Source organism: Lagopus muta, chromosome 4 (genome assembly GCF_023343835.1).
Source record: "Lagopus muta isolate bLagMut1 chromosome 4, bLagMut1 primary, whole genome shotgun sequence".
Classification (NCBI taxonomy): Eukaryota; Metazoa; Chordata; class Aves; order Galliformes; family Phasianidae; genus Lagopus; species Lagopus muta.
Genome location: NC_064436.1, coordinates 13,602,599 through 13,618,508, shown reverse-complemented (window position 1 = coordinate 13,618,508; position 15,910 = coordinate 13,602,599). Strand labels below are relative to the sequence as shown.

The following is a 15,910-nucleotide window of genomic DNA, read 5'->3' as shown; positions in this document are numbered from 1 at the left end:
ACCATGGTCAGACACCCCGCGGAACAAGTCTATCCGTCCGATGGGGCACTTCAGCACCACGGACAGGGGCCGCGCCAGCCAAACGCGAATTGTCGAGGGTAGACTTCTTGTGCTCATATCTTACAGTATCATGCAGCATTTAGTTTTGGGCGTTTTTCTGAGTTTTCATGCATGTGATTTTCGTGCATGTTTTGTTGCTTATTTCTCTTAGAGAGAATCCTCATCTAAGTATGTCTTTGTGATGATTTATCTCAATATTTCTTCCGAACTCCTTAGTTTAGGTAGAATTTGTTAAATATTTTAGGGGCTTCCAGTGCTTTGTTACACTGACATAACCTTCATTCTATGAGTTTCTTTTTTCTTATTTCTTGTCATTAGCTGATTACATTCTCTTTATCAAATCGTCGTCTTAAAGCATGTATGAGTGGATGATACCGTTCATCACTATCATTCTGAGGTGTTTTTTTTGCCTTACTTGCATTTCAGGTTTGTTTTGAGCTTACTCAAAAAGAATTAAGAAAAATTTTTTGATGTTTGAAAAATTGTTGATGTTTTAAAAATCTTTTTGCAGGTAGCTGTTGTTTTTCATAAGACAAAAAAATTGTAAGACGATAATTTGGCAATACTGGAAGACTTCTCTCCCTCAAGGAACAGTGATGTTTGTAATATAAAGATAAAAATATTAACTGGTAATTAAAAATGAGCTTTCAAAATGCTGTTATTCATTTGTATCTGATGTTATTCTCCATCCTACATTTGTTCAAATGCCCTGAATGTATAGAGATTTCTAATTGAAAATGAACTGTGCATGGTTCATAACCCTTAAAGTGATCACAGAAATCTATGGGGCTCATGTCTGGCTTTAAAATATATTAGCAATTAAAATAAAGCAATTTTATACACGTTTTAGGCAGTCACAGAAATATGGAGAAAATAAAGAAGGTGACAATTGTTTGCTGTATCTTTATAATTTTTTTTAATACTGGGAGAAAAAAAAGTGAAATAGTTAACAAATTCAAAATAGATGGAAACAAGCTTTCCACACATTAGGCAGCCAAGTTTTGGAATTTGTGCTTTCAGTGCATTTTTGATAATTAAATTTTACGTGAATTTTTATTGTAAATACACACGAAAGAAAAATGCATTCAGAATAATAAAGGGCTACAAGGGCTACTCTGAAAAGCAATGCTTCCTATTTTATTCTATTTGCCCGTGATGTCAGAGGTGGATGTTGGTGTGGGATGGCATTAGAGGTTGAACCTTCCCATCAATACTCTGTTACGTTCATCAGTGCTTGCTGAACATTGTTGGAGACCAAAGAATGGATATGAGCACAGTGAGACAGCGGATAGTGTGTTTCAGCAGTAGTAACAGCGGCAGTGGGATACCTCTGCTGATGCACATTTTTTTTGAGCATATAGAAATACAGGCTTTTGTTGATTGCTGTTGAAAATGCATAGCTAATAGTTGTGATGATGTTGGAGGAAAAGAAAAAAAAGTGTTTTATAGCTGAGAATTTTTCTTTGTGAAATGTTGTTATTGTGCTCTTTGTTGTAATAAATAGGAAATATTTATGAGGCATTACTTCCGGAGTGACCAACATCATATTGTTCAAGAAATCTGGATCACTAGGGTGTGAGAGGGCACGTGGGAGTGTATTGTTCTCCTGTTTTTCAGTTTTTCATAATTTGTTTCCTTTCCATTAGAGATAAATTGTTGAGCTTCACAAGTTTCTTGGTCTTTCCCATCATAAGCATGCATATGTTTTTTTTGTGTGCCAGACCAGTAAAAAATTACTGCTATTTTCTGAAGTCATTGTTAAGTATGATTACTTCTGTGGAAGTGAGATTTTTTTTTTTTCCATCTTTGTATATGGTTTCTGGGTTTGTTAAGCTGTCATAAACAATTTGTCAGTTTGCTGGGGAAACGTCTATACAACTGTTGCTATGCTTTAGCTGTAGTAATTTTACCAGTTTATATATTCAGCTTAATACTTTAAGGTCAGTGCTTTCATTGATGTGACGTTGTTTTATGACTTCAAATTACTGTGTATTTTATGTCTAGTCTAAATAGTTTTTCTGTCTGATCACAGTAGTGCTAGACTTTACTTTAAAAGCAACTTCTGGTTTATAAAAACATTCAAATAGCGAAACTAAAATAAAATATGTGTAGAAAAGAATAAACAAAGAAGAATTGCTAGTGGGAAGTAGTGAGAAATTGGGGATGATTGTATTGCTCTTAATTTCAACTAATTTTTTCTAATATTGTGATGGGTTTTATTACGTTGCTTTTTTGGGGGCTTAACTAGCACCAAATTTGCATTTTAAAAAAGTCATGGAAAAGAGTAGCAAAAAGTGAGACCTTCTTCCTAAGATACTTTGAAGGAGGGAGAAAGGCATCCTGTGCTTTTGTGAGATTGTAAGTCTCTGTCTTGTATTAGCTCTCCTTTTCACTCTTCTCTCCTCACTGCCTCCACTGTCGTATTATTATTTCCTCTTATTTATCTCTCACCCTCTGTCAGTCCTCTATTTCTGTAAACATAATGCTGTTGTAAATTCTGAGAATTTTACCGTGGCTCTTTTTGGTAGTACATAACTGTTTCGCAGACTGCAATTTCAAGCTAAGGACACCAACACAGCTGCTGAATCTTCTTAATTTTAGCGTATAGGAGGAGAGAACGTATGCTGCTCAGCAGAACAGAACGTGGCAGACTCCATTCTCTATACCACTCTGTTACTCTAAGTCACCGGGTTTGGTTGTTATAAATCTGGCTATTATGACAATCGCAAAACCACAGATAGAGTCAAAGCATCTCAACCAAGTGCAGATTAGTAAATAATTCATTATACTCTTTCTGAGTACATAATGTATTCTTAGTTTACCAATAGCCAAAAAAAGGTGTTTATATGTGAAGCCAGACAAAAGCAAACAAGAAGAGGAAATATAAAATGTTTCACAGCGCATGGAGGATTCCTCATTTGAGTGCTAATCTCTATCCAATTTCTCCTTTAACTGAAGTAACCAGAATTTGCTGTTAGCATCTCATCTTTATAGCCTTCTAGTGTTCTATTTGTAGAGCTTGATGCTTGCACGTTAAGGACAACACTTATTTTGTTTATGCTTAATCTGCATAAAATGTGAATTTGTGCCAGATTTTAGCTTCTGGTCCTGTGATTTTAGTACAAGTGAATGGGAATGTTCTTATTTCTGATTGCTTTGTATAGATCTGGTGTTGAGTGTGATGGCTGTTGATTTCTGAGACAGCGTCTTCTGTTGTCAGAGGAGCATCGTCTTTGAAGGGCAGACAGTGTTTTCAGAATCAGCAGCTGTGATTCAAGTGCATGTGGCTTTTCCCTAGATACTGTTTCTGGAAATCCATAAAGGGATTTGCTTATTTTATTGATTTTTAATAAGTAGATAAGGATGCAGAGATTTCTTGCGCTTGATATCATGGACTGTATATGCAAACAGTTGCTTTTGGCTAGCAGGGTTGTTTTGTGAGTAATGCAACTGCAGTGCCATACCCCCTTCACTTCTGGCAAACAGCTTGATTTCTCCTCCTGATTCACAGGGACATACAACTTCCTTTCTCCCTGACCTTTTGGAAGACTACAAAGCATAATAGCTCACTTCAGTTTACCTTCCATGTGGCATAACAGTGTAATCCTATCTCATCTATGAAGTGCGTGGAACATTCAGTTTTGCTGAACGATTAATTAAACCTTACATAAAAGCATGTGTGTTCTTAATTAATTTGCAAGTTTGCAGTTCAGTAGTGCATAGTTTCTAGACACTGTTTAGTTTTGGAATCTGTTAAGTACGTTATAGCATTTGACACTATTGGTAGCAATGTGAAGACACAAAAAAAGGGAACTGCGAGATTTTTTCCTTCAAATTCAAGTTCTTTGAATTTAGGTGGCCTAAGATGTATCTTGTTAATTTAGTCATTGCTAAACATAGTTTTTCTTCATTTTTTTGTTCTTCAGATTTATTTATAATCTATTTTTTTAAATTTGGACTTTGGGAATCTTCTATACTTTGCACTGTTGTTGGTATTTGTATAGACAGACTCTGTAGTTGTTAGGCACTTTTAGGTCAGGTTTTGCTACTGTCTATTTTTGTCTCCAAGGTATGACGTGAGCTGTTTAAAAATCCTAAAACTGACTGTGGTAATTTAAAGTGCATATAAATGTGCCCACAAATAATCCTCCAAATACTTGAATGCAACTAATTTCTGCTTTTTTCCAACTCCCTTTTTGAATTCTTAGTTTTCATAAAATAGAGAACTGAGTCCAGAAAAAAGAATTCTGGTAACATAATGTGATCAGGTATGTTTTTTGGAAAAGTAATTTCAGAGAAAGCTTGTAAAGACAATCAACTGGTTTTTAAGCAGTACATATTTTTTTACTTAAAAAAAAATAAATAAAAAATAAAAATAGCTCAGTGTTTTTTTGGACACATACCTTTTATTAAATTTATTTTAGAAACAGAGATAAGAGGATTATGGTATTTTATTCCATATGCAATGCATCATGAAATGCCCACAGACCATACACGTGATAAAAATGCTAATCACAGTCTACTCAGTATACTTGCTACTTAGATAACATAGCTGCTGAGAAATAGTTGTTTGCACCCTAAGCTGTGTCTGCAAGTATTAAGTGAGGTGGCTGGTGGCCAGTAGTGTAAATAAATTAAAGATGGATCTTAGTGAAAAATTTATTTGCATGTCAGAATAACTACAAGTTTGCTGTATTTGAGTGCCCTTCTCTAGCTTTTGTTGCAGTCATACTCTTCAAGATGTATATCAAGAGATATTGAGTATTTTAATATGAAGTTGTAAGAGAAGGGCCATTCCTGAAGTTCATCCTGCTCATTATCTTGCCTCTGTGAATAGCTAGTAACAGGAACCTAGTGAAAGAAGAAAAGAAGGAGAGCATACAAAGAAACATCCTTTCCTTTAGATAACCTGCCTTATCTGGCAGGCAGAAGTTTAAAGACTTCATAATCTGGAAAAACATTTTGCACAGTGTTTAACGGCTACTGGTGGTCTCGTGATATTCTTTTCTTAACCCATTTGTGCATGTTTTGTATTGCTTCCATCAGCAGTGATTTCAATTTAATTATATGAGAACATGCATATGTCTTTGTTTTTTAATTTGAATAATTATGCCATTTTTAATTTAATCTACTCTCTGAAGTCATATGAGGTCTTACTGTTTTGCAACTCTTTTCTATACCTGCAGATGATTTAACGTCAGGCCTACATTATAAGAAGAGGAGCTATTCCTCAGAACTTTTTACGTTTTCATCCTATTTGATTCCTTTATCCCTGTGAATTTTCAAGTGTTGTAATTTTTTCAGACGCCTATGTTCAGAGTAATGGATTAGAATTGTAAGCATGAGTGTAATGACCTATAAAGAAGCTTCACTAGATGAACATTAAGAAATGTCTAGAGGATGGCTACTCAACAAGTCCACTGGAGATGTATGTTAACCTTAGTTAAGTGATTAGAAGTGAATCCTGTGCAGTTATATACATTTTTCTGATTTCATATTTTGATGTAAAAAATTAGAAGAGTACACTCACTAGTGTTAATGACTATTACACAGTTTCAATACTGCATGTAGAAAAAGTATGTAACTGTAGGATTTCTTACTTCTCTAAGAAACCATGTGAAATTCAAGTAGCTGCTTATGTTGAGGCTCTCAAAAACAGTGTTATGAGTGACTGAAATATCATTTACAATAACATAAAGGACTATGTATGTTTCTCTAAAAGTAAAGCCTCCTATGAATTTCTGCGGGAACTCCAACGAAGAGCACTATAGCAATGATTAATAGAACAAATTCTCAACTACAAAACACTGTTTTTCAACGTCATTATCACAATTAGCTATGCATTTTCACTAGCAATCATGAGAGCCTGTATGCCGTGCTTGTGAAAATCTGCATCAGCAGAGGTGACCCACTGCTCTGTCACTACTGCTGAAATGCATATTCCTCTATTTTAGTCTGCTCAATGCACTGTTTGGTCTCAATCAACGTTCAGCAAGCATAAATAAATTTCAACGTGTGCCGTTTGTTCTGCATTTAGCAATTCATTGACACACCTTTGTTACATACACTCTTCCATGTCAGAAGCCATTTTGTTATACTGTCTGTCTGCTGCCTTCTGTTACGTGGTAACAAAGTGTAATGGAATATTGATAGGAAGCTTCAACTTTTACTGTCATACTGCCAACATCTGCCTCTGATGCCATGGCTAGCAGAATAAAGCCTGAGGCATCACTTTGGGAGCAGTTTAATTTAAAAATGGAGCAGTAAAGGTTGTATGCTATCTAAATGCTTGATGGGGCAGATGACAAAGTTTCTGTCAAGTTCTGTCCGCTAGCTTCTGCCAAATTTTGATGTTTGAGTTCATGGTTTCCTCATCTTAGCCTAGTCGTGGGTGTAGGATGTGGACATCAACTACATACCCAATCTTTCAGAGCTGAATTGGTAAGGGTTTGTTTTCTCCTTGGTAGATTTTTTGTTTTCTTGCTTTTAAGCTTTTCCCAGAGCAGCTCAAGGATCTATTCGACAGATCAGTGCAGGGAGTTCAAACTGTGCAGCAGGTGATTTTGGTTTCTTTTGGATTCTTCAGTGAATTTGGGTTCAGTGTGGGTTAAAGGTAAAACGTCCTCTAAAGAAGTTGAAGGAGTTGAAGGATAGCATTTAAGAAAACGGTACTTGGCTATTTGAGAGCAAGAGTGCTGTGTTTTAGCAATGAATGAGAACAGTTTTGGTGTCCTTTCTCAAAAACAAAAATTACAGAAGGAAGATTAGTGATTTATATTACATGAATCGCTTTCCAGATATTTCCCAAATGACAAACATTAATAAGGTTGAGGTGCAATTAAAACCTTGTGTCTTGTCTTTATGTCTCTGTCTGGGAAAAAGAAGTTCAACTTAAATGAACAGGAAGCCCTAACAGTATTACAAGTTCTGGCTGCTTATGGGAGTTAATTATGTGCTAGTAATGCATACAGTAACTAAACAAGCAATTCTCTAAAAATGCAGTTGTGGATAGATTGCAAAAGAATGTACGGCACTTGGCATATTTGTAACTATGAGAAGACTAACAGTGGAACACTGAATAAATTTCAGATATTAATGTGTTAAAATATGCTGATAAAGGGGGCAGGGTACAGAGTAATGTTAAGGCTGGAAGAAATACCTTAAAATGGAAGTTATGAGGAACATATCAGCTATCAGTTCATAGTTTTGTATGTAGGAGAAAAGCTGTTTTTAAATGTGAATAGTTATTTAAAAAGTGATGAGCTATAAAAGTTAATTGACTAAGAAGCTACATTTATTTGTCATGGTGAAGTTTTAAAATACAAATTTTTAGGGATGATATTTTTGCACATTTTTGCTCTGCTTATGTTAGCTAATTAGCAATTTTCCCAAATGTGCATATTCCTTTTTTAGCAGTGTCTTTGTTCTTGAACACGTGTACCTGAGTCCTGGAGAGATTCTGCCCTATTTAGAAGAGCAGTAGACATTCTGCTTGTCACTGTTAGAGGTGTTTGATGGTTAAACAAGGACTCTCTAGAAAATGGAGGCACTGTTGTGCCACTGTTTCAGTTCACCTGGCACCAAATAAGATAAAGGAGCAGCAAGTATAACCATACACCATAGTTCCTAGACATATTTAACAGTGGTAGATCAGTGTGTTTTCTCAGTTATTTTTCAACAAACAATTCTTTGTTCCATGTCAAAGAAATTGATTCCATAGACTGGTAGGAAGTCTGAGGCTCACTCTATTCAGCACTTGAGAAAACAAAGAAAAAAAACTTCCATTCACCATTTTTTTTTCTGCATTTTGGACCATTTTTCCATCATTCAAATGAACTTGAAAACCATCTGAGTTAGTCATTTTTTCGGTACAGTTTGATAGCTTAGTAGCCATGACTTCTTTTGTCTTGACTTCTGTAATGTCATCCACTGTTTTTGCTTGTTATAATTTTTCTCTACCATTTTTCCCCCAAGTAAATAATTATTTTTAATTGATGAGCTAATACCTAATTTTCTTACCTTAAAAGTGGTGCTGTAAAGAAAACAAATTCTGAAATTTATGGATGTGAGGGCTTTTTTAGCCTTTGTTTCCTCAGTACTTTGAGGCAAAGGGAAACCATGTTGAGTAGTGCAAATTTCCGGTCCCACAGCTACATCTAGCATAGTTTGAATTTACTCATCTCCCTTGCTGTTTATCCACAGAGGAGATAATCATGATTCCCTGTTAGTTTTGGAATAAAAAAAAATAATTACAACATTTCAATTGAATCTTTTACGAAATTAGAAGTCAGAGGATTGCTTATTTGTGCTTATTTTTTGTGGCTCAAGCTCAGTTAACTGTTTACAGTGCAGTTTAATACACTAGAATCACCTCATCCTTAAAAGCAGTTGTCAGAAAAATATGGGCCTGCCTGGTAGGATGTATTAGCCCAATACATTGTCTCCATTTTATTATGAAGCTGCTGGGGAAGCTGTGATATACAGCACTGTCATTACAGATCTATTGTTAGAAGGGTCCTACAGTGTTCTGTGTGTTGCCATTAATTTATAGCAGTAAACAATATGTAGTCTTCCAACTGCAGCAAAGCAGAATCTTTTAATGAGGTGGATGTTATTACCACAATAAATCAGTGCATTCGTGTAATGTATAATTCAATGTGTGTATTCCCACTGTAACTTCTCTGAGTAAGCTGATAGTGTATCATTGTCAGTGCACAGCTCCATGGTTCTTTTTTTTTTTTCTCCCCTAAGCTTTCTTTCATTTGGGGATTTTTTTTTTCATTTGTTTGCATATAAATGTGACATGTCTTGATAGTTGTCCTGTTGTGGGCTTCAGAAACCAACTGTAACAATAACAGCCAAAATCAATACTGTGGGTTCTGGCTATATGGATCTCTGTGTGATGCCATTATTATTACTTTTTTTTTTTTTTTTTTTTTTTTTTTCTGAAAAGAAAATGAAATCAATTCTAATTGTGTTTAGCTTTATATTCAAGGAATGTAATTTTATAACTATTGATTTGAGCCATACTCATTTGGAGAGTAATAAAAATAGAGGCAGATAAAGAGAAAGCATAAATTGTTACAGAACCATACATCACAACACTGTTTCTATTTTAATTCGTATAATTTGTCTAATGATGACCTTCTTTCTTCTTTTTTTTTTTTTTTTTTTTTTTTTTTTTTTCCCTCCCTCAAGCATAGCCAAGTCTTTAGGGAAAATCAGTACAGATGGAGATTCCAAAATGGTTCTTGCAACAAAAAGACTTCTTAGAGTCAGTTTTGTTCCTCCCTGGAATAAATTTGTTAAATCAGATAAAAATCCTTTTATACAGGAGCTACTTATTTTAAGGGGTTATATTTCAAATTAGTGAACTGCAAAAATAATAATTAACCTAAAATGTTTTCTTTGTCCTACTGCAATTTAAAAGCTGCTTTAAGTAAAAAACGTAAGATAAGATCTTGGGTCATTCATAGATGTACTCTATCCTTGAAGAGAAAGTACTTTGAAGCTGCTATGCCAAATTTCATGCGAGCTACAAAAAAGCAGATATTTGAAAAGTAATAACCAGAATAGCACAATAGTTTTTTGCTTGAACTGTGCTTGAATTACTAACGGGGTTATTGATTGTGTTTGGATACTTCTTAAGTTTCTTCTTGCCTTGTAGTATATTTATTTATTTTTGCCATACAGAAATAAGAAAATAATTTTGCGCATTTTTGAAGTTACACTTCAGGACTTTCATAGTCTTTCTGGATGGGCATAATTTATGTTAATAATATTCAAATAACATTTTCCATATATACACGAAAATGGTATTATGTATTTGTTCTGCACATATATATGAACTTATTTTAAAGCACTTATAGCATTATTCACATGTAACAGATAAATTCACTTCTGGCTTTCCCAGCGCTGAATGTGGAAAGTACTCGTTTTTCCATACACTTTATGTCAAATTCTGCTCAGGAAATGCATGGCTGTTGATGGTGAAGCATTATTTTTCTTATGTCTTTGTCAGTCTTTGTTCATTGCTTACCTATGTTGGTGAAAGTTGGATTGATTTTCTTTTTTTTGATGCTATTTGTATATTTTATATCCACATTTTTATATTAATATTCAGCTATTTTATTTGCCTACTGCAGTGTTTCAGGTTTTATTCACTAAGTAAAATTTGTCTTGAGATGGTAAATAGAAAGCATACGAACAAGAACAGTAATGTCAAAAATCTGCACTGGTAATATTCTTCCACCCTATTACTTGCTATTTCCCCCCCTAAAATTTCCAAAGATGTGTTTGGTTATCACACTCAACCCCCGTCTCCCTCCGAAGCACACAAGTTAACACGTCTTTGTCCAAGTCATCCAATTAATCCAAGACATTTTGTGGACTGAGTTTGGGTGATTATCTATAATCAGTAGTAAAAACAAATTATGCCTATATGGATGTGAAAGAGTCTTTTTCCAAACAGTTTTGTGTGTGTGCTTGGGATTCTGGTTGGAAATAGAGAGATTACACAGCTACTTATAAAATACAGCACCTGCATTTACGGAATACCACACCCATCATTTTCCACTCATGGTGATACTAATTCTTGCTAAAAAGAGCGTGGGCCACATGGTGTGATAATACATCTTGTTATCTTTATTTGCTTAAATGTTTATTTCTACTAACTTTGTAGCCTATTGGAGCTTTGAACCCAAAGAGAGCAGCGTTCTTTGCTGAGAGATATGAATCATGGGAAGATGATCAAGTTCCAAAGTTTCACTACGGTACACATTACTCAACCGCAAGTTTTGCACTCGCGTGGTTATTAAGAATTGTAAGTACATTGTTAAAAAATGTATTTCTTTTAAATGATAATAAAAATAAAAAATAGCTAGGAATGAATTAAACTAAAAGCAGTGGCACAGGAGAATGTTGAGATTTTTGAAGAACTGTGATCAGGGCCTTAGTTTGATTACCAAGGATAAATGTATTTCATAATTTGAGCAGAAAGCTTTAATGTTTATGGTATGGACTTATCTAATCAGTAAAACTTTTCCTCCTTAAGAGTTACTTCTTAGTGTATGTTATCATGCTACTTTAAATATAGTTAACTTTCCTCCTTTGCGTATATTCTAAATGAACTATATACTGAACATTTGTCGTTTCTTATGAAGGTATTTAATTATCAATTCCTAATGATAATAAATGAATTATTTTCTGAGACTTTATGATATAAATAATTTATTCTTTTTAAATTTGCTGTAATTTGTATGCAAGTTACTTTTCAGATGCTATGTATTGGTAATATATTGATTAAACAAAGTATTTTTCCATAAGATTGAAAGGCAATTTATCTCTCAGAAAGTAATTTCTTTGGGAAAGCATTAGCACTACATCATTAATTAAAGCTTGTTAGAATGGTACAAGCATACATAAATCCTTGAAGTAATTTATAGCACTTAGCTAATTTCAAGCAGTTATCCACTAATAAGCGCTTAAGTGTTCTTTAACTAAGAGGAGGCTTTAAAATCTCTAACGTTTTTCTTTCCTAAATCACAAATTACATATTTAACAATGACAATCATAAAGCTATCAGTATTTAATGCTGCCATTGTATTAATAGGATGCCTTTAACAAAGTAAAATGTATTACATGCTCCTTTTAAGAAAATCTAAGGTATTTTGAACTTTTTCGTATTTTTCAAAGCAATTAATTGTGGCTTCTCCTCCAGACTTTGAATATTTATTTCATATACATTTGCTTTTCTGTATCTGCATTAATGTGCATAGAGTAGAAATTAAATAATTTGTTGAAGATATAAACGTAATTTTGAATTTCTCACTCTTGGATAATAGAACAAACTTTTTTTGATTAAGCACGTATCTTCCAGAAGAACAGCACCATTATTAACCTAACCAGAAGTTAATGAAAAGTTTCCTAAAATTGCTAAAGAAGTATGTTGCTGTTTTTAACTATTGTTTCTAAAATGTTTTAGGAACCCTTTACAACACTTTTCCTAAATCTACAAGGTGGGAAGTTTGATCATGCAGATAGAACCTTTTCATCTATTTCTAGAGCGTGGCGCAACAGTCAGCGTGACACTTCTGATATCAAGGTAAAAACTTTCCTGAATGGTCTTAACATATTTTGTACTGTGTTTATTTCATCTGTGTTTCTGGGCCCACAGCTAATGGAAAAAGGAAAAGAAGTTTGGGAACTATCCTATCATTTAAGAAAAGACGCAATGCACATTTCTACATTGCACAATATTTCAGTGAATTTTCTTTTGTAAAATTTAGCACTTTTAGCCTGGAGATTGAAATAAGGTAGAATTGGCCTTTGTGTTATAGATATCTGTTTCATTGTCCTTTTGCTCCTCCCCAGAAGTTTTAAGCTGTTGAAAACTCAATAGAAACTGGTATCGATTTTTAACCAGTAAGACTCGAATATTCTCTTCGTGTTTCTGTCCAGTTTAGCCAAGGATTTTGCAGTTACAAATCAGTATTGTGCTACGTAGCTTCAGATCTGAACGTCAACCTTATTTTTGGGCATTTTCTTCTATGGCCCTTCCTTCCTTGATTGACTGTGACAAATGGAAGGAGGATGCTTATTTAGATTTAGAAGGGTCAAAACCTAGTTTTACAATGAAGAGTAAGAAGATAAGGGATAAAGAATATGTCTCCAGAGGGACTGTGTTGAGAATAAAATGGGAAGCAGTACTTTTGGAGGAGTCCTTGAACACTAGGAAAGGTCTGAGTGAGTGTTTAGGTTGACTGGAGAAGTCTCCTTGTACTACAGTGCTGTAACTAAATATTTGTATAGCTGTACCTTTTCTAATATATTCCAATGGAAACTGAATGCAACCAGCAAAAAAAAAAGAAAAAGAATTTGTTTTTTTTAATGTAAGCTCTCTAGGCTTCTGTTGCTACTTCTATAGCTGATGAAAACCTATCAGTGTAATGCATCCATTTATAGAAATAGAAAGGATTTTGGATGCTACTTTCGATCTTGAAATTGTCAGTCCAAAGTATATGCTATTTATTCTATTTCATTGCACAGAAGGAGGAACATGCAGGAAGAACAAGGGTTTTATTCCTGTTTCAGCTGAAAGAATCTTGAATATTTAGAACCACTCAGTTGGTAACTTAAAAGCAATGAAAATGGTTTCTCCTTGCTTCTTGTGTGATGAGAGTGAATGTGGATTAGTGATGCTTGTTGTCATAAGATTATTATTAATCTTAGTTGGAGGCATGGTATGTTTCAAGGAGAGCTAATATGAGCTAGCTTTGGCAGCAGCTCTTGTTGGCTGGTACCACAGTTCCACAGAGAAAACCAAAGCATGTGTGTGGTCATATCCAGTCTTGGTCAGTTAACTGTGAAGGCCTTGGACTGGTGATCAGAGTGAGAAACTAATGCTGCACTGTAGTATAACATTTAGTTGAACTTCTGATCTTTTGATTCCAAGAGGTGGTGTGTTGCGTAATTTTCTACTTCTTCCTTGTTCATTTATTTAAGCACTGCAAAATAAAGGTTCTTTGGAATTTTGCTAGTGCCACCATCATTATTATTTACTAGTTAGATTAACACTCATGTTTTTGCAGTACTGAGTGTCTTCACATTATATCTTCTGCTCTGAAAATTATTAAATGCTTTTTAATTCTGTGAAAGCACTATTTAGTACCTTCTAAGTAATGGACAGGCATGATCCTTAACTCATTTAAGTGCTTCTTAATTCACACTGCTAGTGTTTATAATCCCAGTTAGAATTTTTTTGTTTTGTTAATGTTACGTAAAAATCAGACATTGAGAGCTTGGTAATGTTTAACATAAAAACGGTTTAGTTTGGGACCAGTCTTTAGCTCCAAAATATAGGGAAGTTAAGTCTGTCTCTTCTTTGGTTGCTGTTTTTCTTTGACTAATGAGTAGATTTGTTCATACTTTTTCACAAGCAGTTACTATTTCTGGCTTTGTAGCAAACCTGTTGCCATAAATTGGTTTGTCATTATAATTGCAACAATATAGTTGTTATCAGTGTTGCTTTTTGCATTTCTTTTCTGTTTTCCAAGTGTAGTACTTGTGTAATTTCTTTTGTACTTGCTTAGAGTTTTTGAGGATAGGCTGAAATTCTCATCCTTTCTTCTGAACAGCTTGTTGCCTTCATAGTGTCATCTGGAGTTTTATTACTGCACCTTCTATGCCATGTCATTAATGAGATTATTGACTGGTATTAGATGCAGGGCAGACCCCATTACCGTGTCTTCCCAGTTTGACAGTGAGCTATTGATAACTGCTGTTGGAATATGGATTTCCAGCCTGGGTACTCTCACGTTATTGTAACCTAATCTCATCTTCATTTCTCTGTTTTGCTTATAAGGAAGTCATGGGAGATTGAGGCAGTCTCAGAGGTGAAGCAACTTGTGTTTATTGAAACAGGCTGCCTAACATATGCATGCCTAAGACACCCTGTAACCCAGTAAGCTTTTTACATATGCTTTGCATTGCTTTATACTTTTCCACCTAATAGATGGGGTTTCAGAAATTACAAGGAGTTAAGTTGCTGCCAAACTGGCAACATTACTTTTGTGTAGGATAGATTTCATGTCACATTATTAGCAAGGTAAATGATGTCCAAGAGCAATTACTAGCCAAATTCAGAAGTAGGTACCTAGTAATTCAGATTTTTAATGATAAGCTGCTTGCCTAGTATAGCAAAACTTGAAAGATTTAGGATGTAGATCTTTGGTTTTCTTGAAAGATTTGCTGTAAAATTGTGCCAAGATGTGTAAAAGGAAAATACTTGTCAGACTAAAGAAAAAAATATCCCCATTCAGTCAAATGCGTATTTGTAGTAACCTGCGGATATAGCAGTTGTTAAATAATGCAGGCATCTGGGTTTATGGATCAGAAAGTTCCCTTAGATATCTGTGGTGTGCTTGTTCTATTGCCAACCTTAATTGTATTGAAAAAAAAAAACAAACCAAACTTTGAATATCTACTCTGAACTTTTTCTGGAGCTGTTGAAATAAACTTCAAGTAAGATGTGGACAAATCTGCTGAAGTCCAGAGGAAAATGACCAGAGGTCAAGAAAATGAGACCAGTGATAGAAACACTGAGGTTTTAGGTTGTTTACTTTGGAGAAAAGAGGAATAAGAGGAGAAATGTCAGTGTCAGGTCTGATGCTTTTGCCTGGTGGGGATTTTGGTTGGCGGGGAAAATGCACTTTGTTTCTACTGTACACGTCTTGTTCCAGTGGGCTGCCCTGCCAGACTTGGTGCAGGTGTGTGGTCAGTATGGCCTATTGCAGGAGGGGAAGAATGGTTAGAAGGTGCTGTTGGGAATTGATCTTTCTGTCCTTGAGTTATAAGCTATTCCTACACAATGATACATTTAAAGGGGGGCAGCTGTTGATTGTTTTCAGTCTGAATAGAAAAGAAAGTGGGTTCCAGCTACAGCAAAAGCAGCCCAGATGCTAGGAAGACCTAGTGGTTGGGATAGGTAATTCTGTACAAACACAGTAGTGAAGATTTTAAAATAAAAGGGTAAAGAAACATCTTTCAAAAATAATTATAATTGCCTGAGGATGAAACAATGAAACATGAAAACAAATTAGACATGTTCAACTAACGTTCTATTGATAAACTTTGTAAAAAAAGATCTTGTTAGTGAAGTTTTCTTGGGAATTGTGACTTCCATTCGGCAAAAAAATATTTTAATTATATGCAGAGTTTTATAATAATTTTGTTAAAATCTTATATTTTATCTTTAATAAAACAAAACCAAACAACTGTGAATGCTGTGTAATAGATTCATGTTGATGTTCCCCATGAGCTTTTTCATGAGTTTGAATGAAATCAAATCATG

The 15,910-nt window shown here is 34.6% G+C and overlaps 1 protein-coding gene across 5 annotated transcripts in view; it reads left to right on the top strand.

Annotated features, from left to right (window-relative positions):
- The window catches only part of LRBA (LPS responsive beige-like anchor protein), a 365,719-nt gene that overhangs the window by 254,965 nt on the left and 94,844 nt on the right, over positions 1 to 15,910 (top strand). For all 5 annotated transcript variants that reach the window (XM_048942610.1, XM_048942611.1, XM_048942609.1 and 2 more), the window contains exons 45-46: positions 10,742 to 10,882; positions 12,044 to 12,163. In XM_048942610.1, coding sequence (XP_048798567.1) covers positions 10,742 to 10,882; positions 12,044 to 12,163 — 261 coding nt within the window. The remainder of the gene's footprint in view (positions 1 to 10,741; positions 10,883 to 12,043; positions 12,164 to 15,910) is intronic.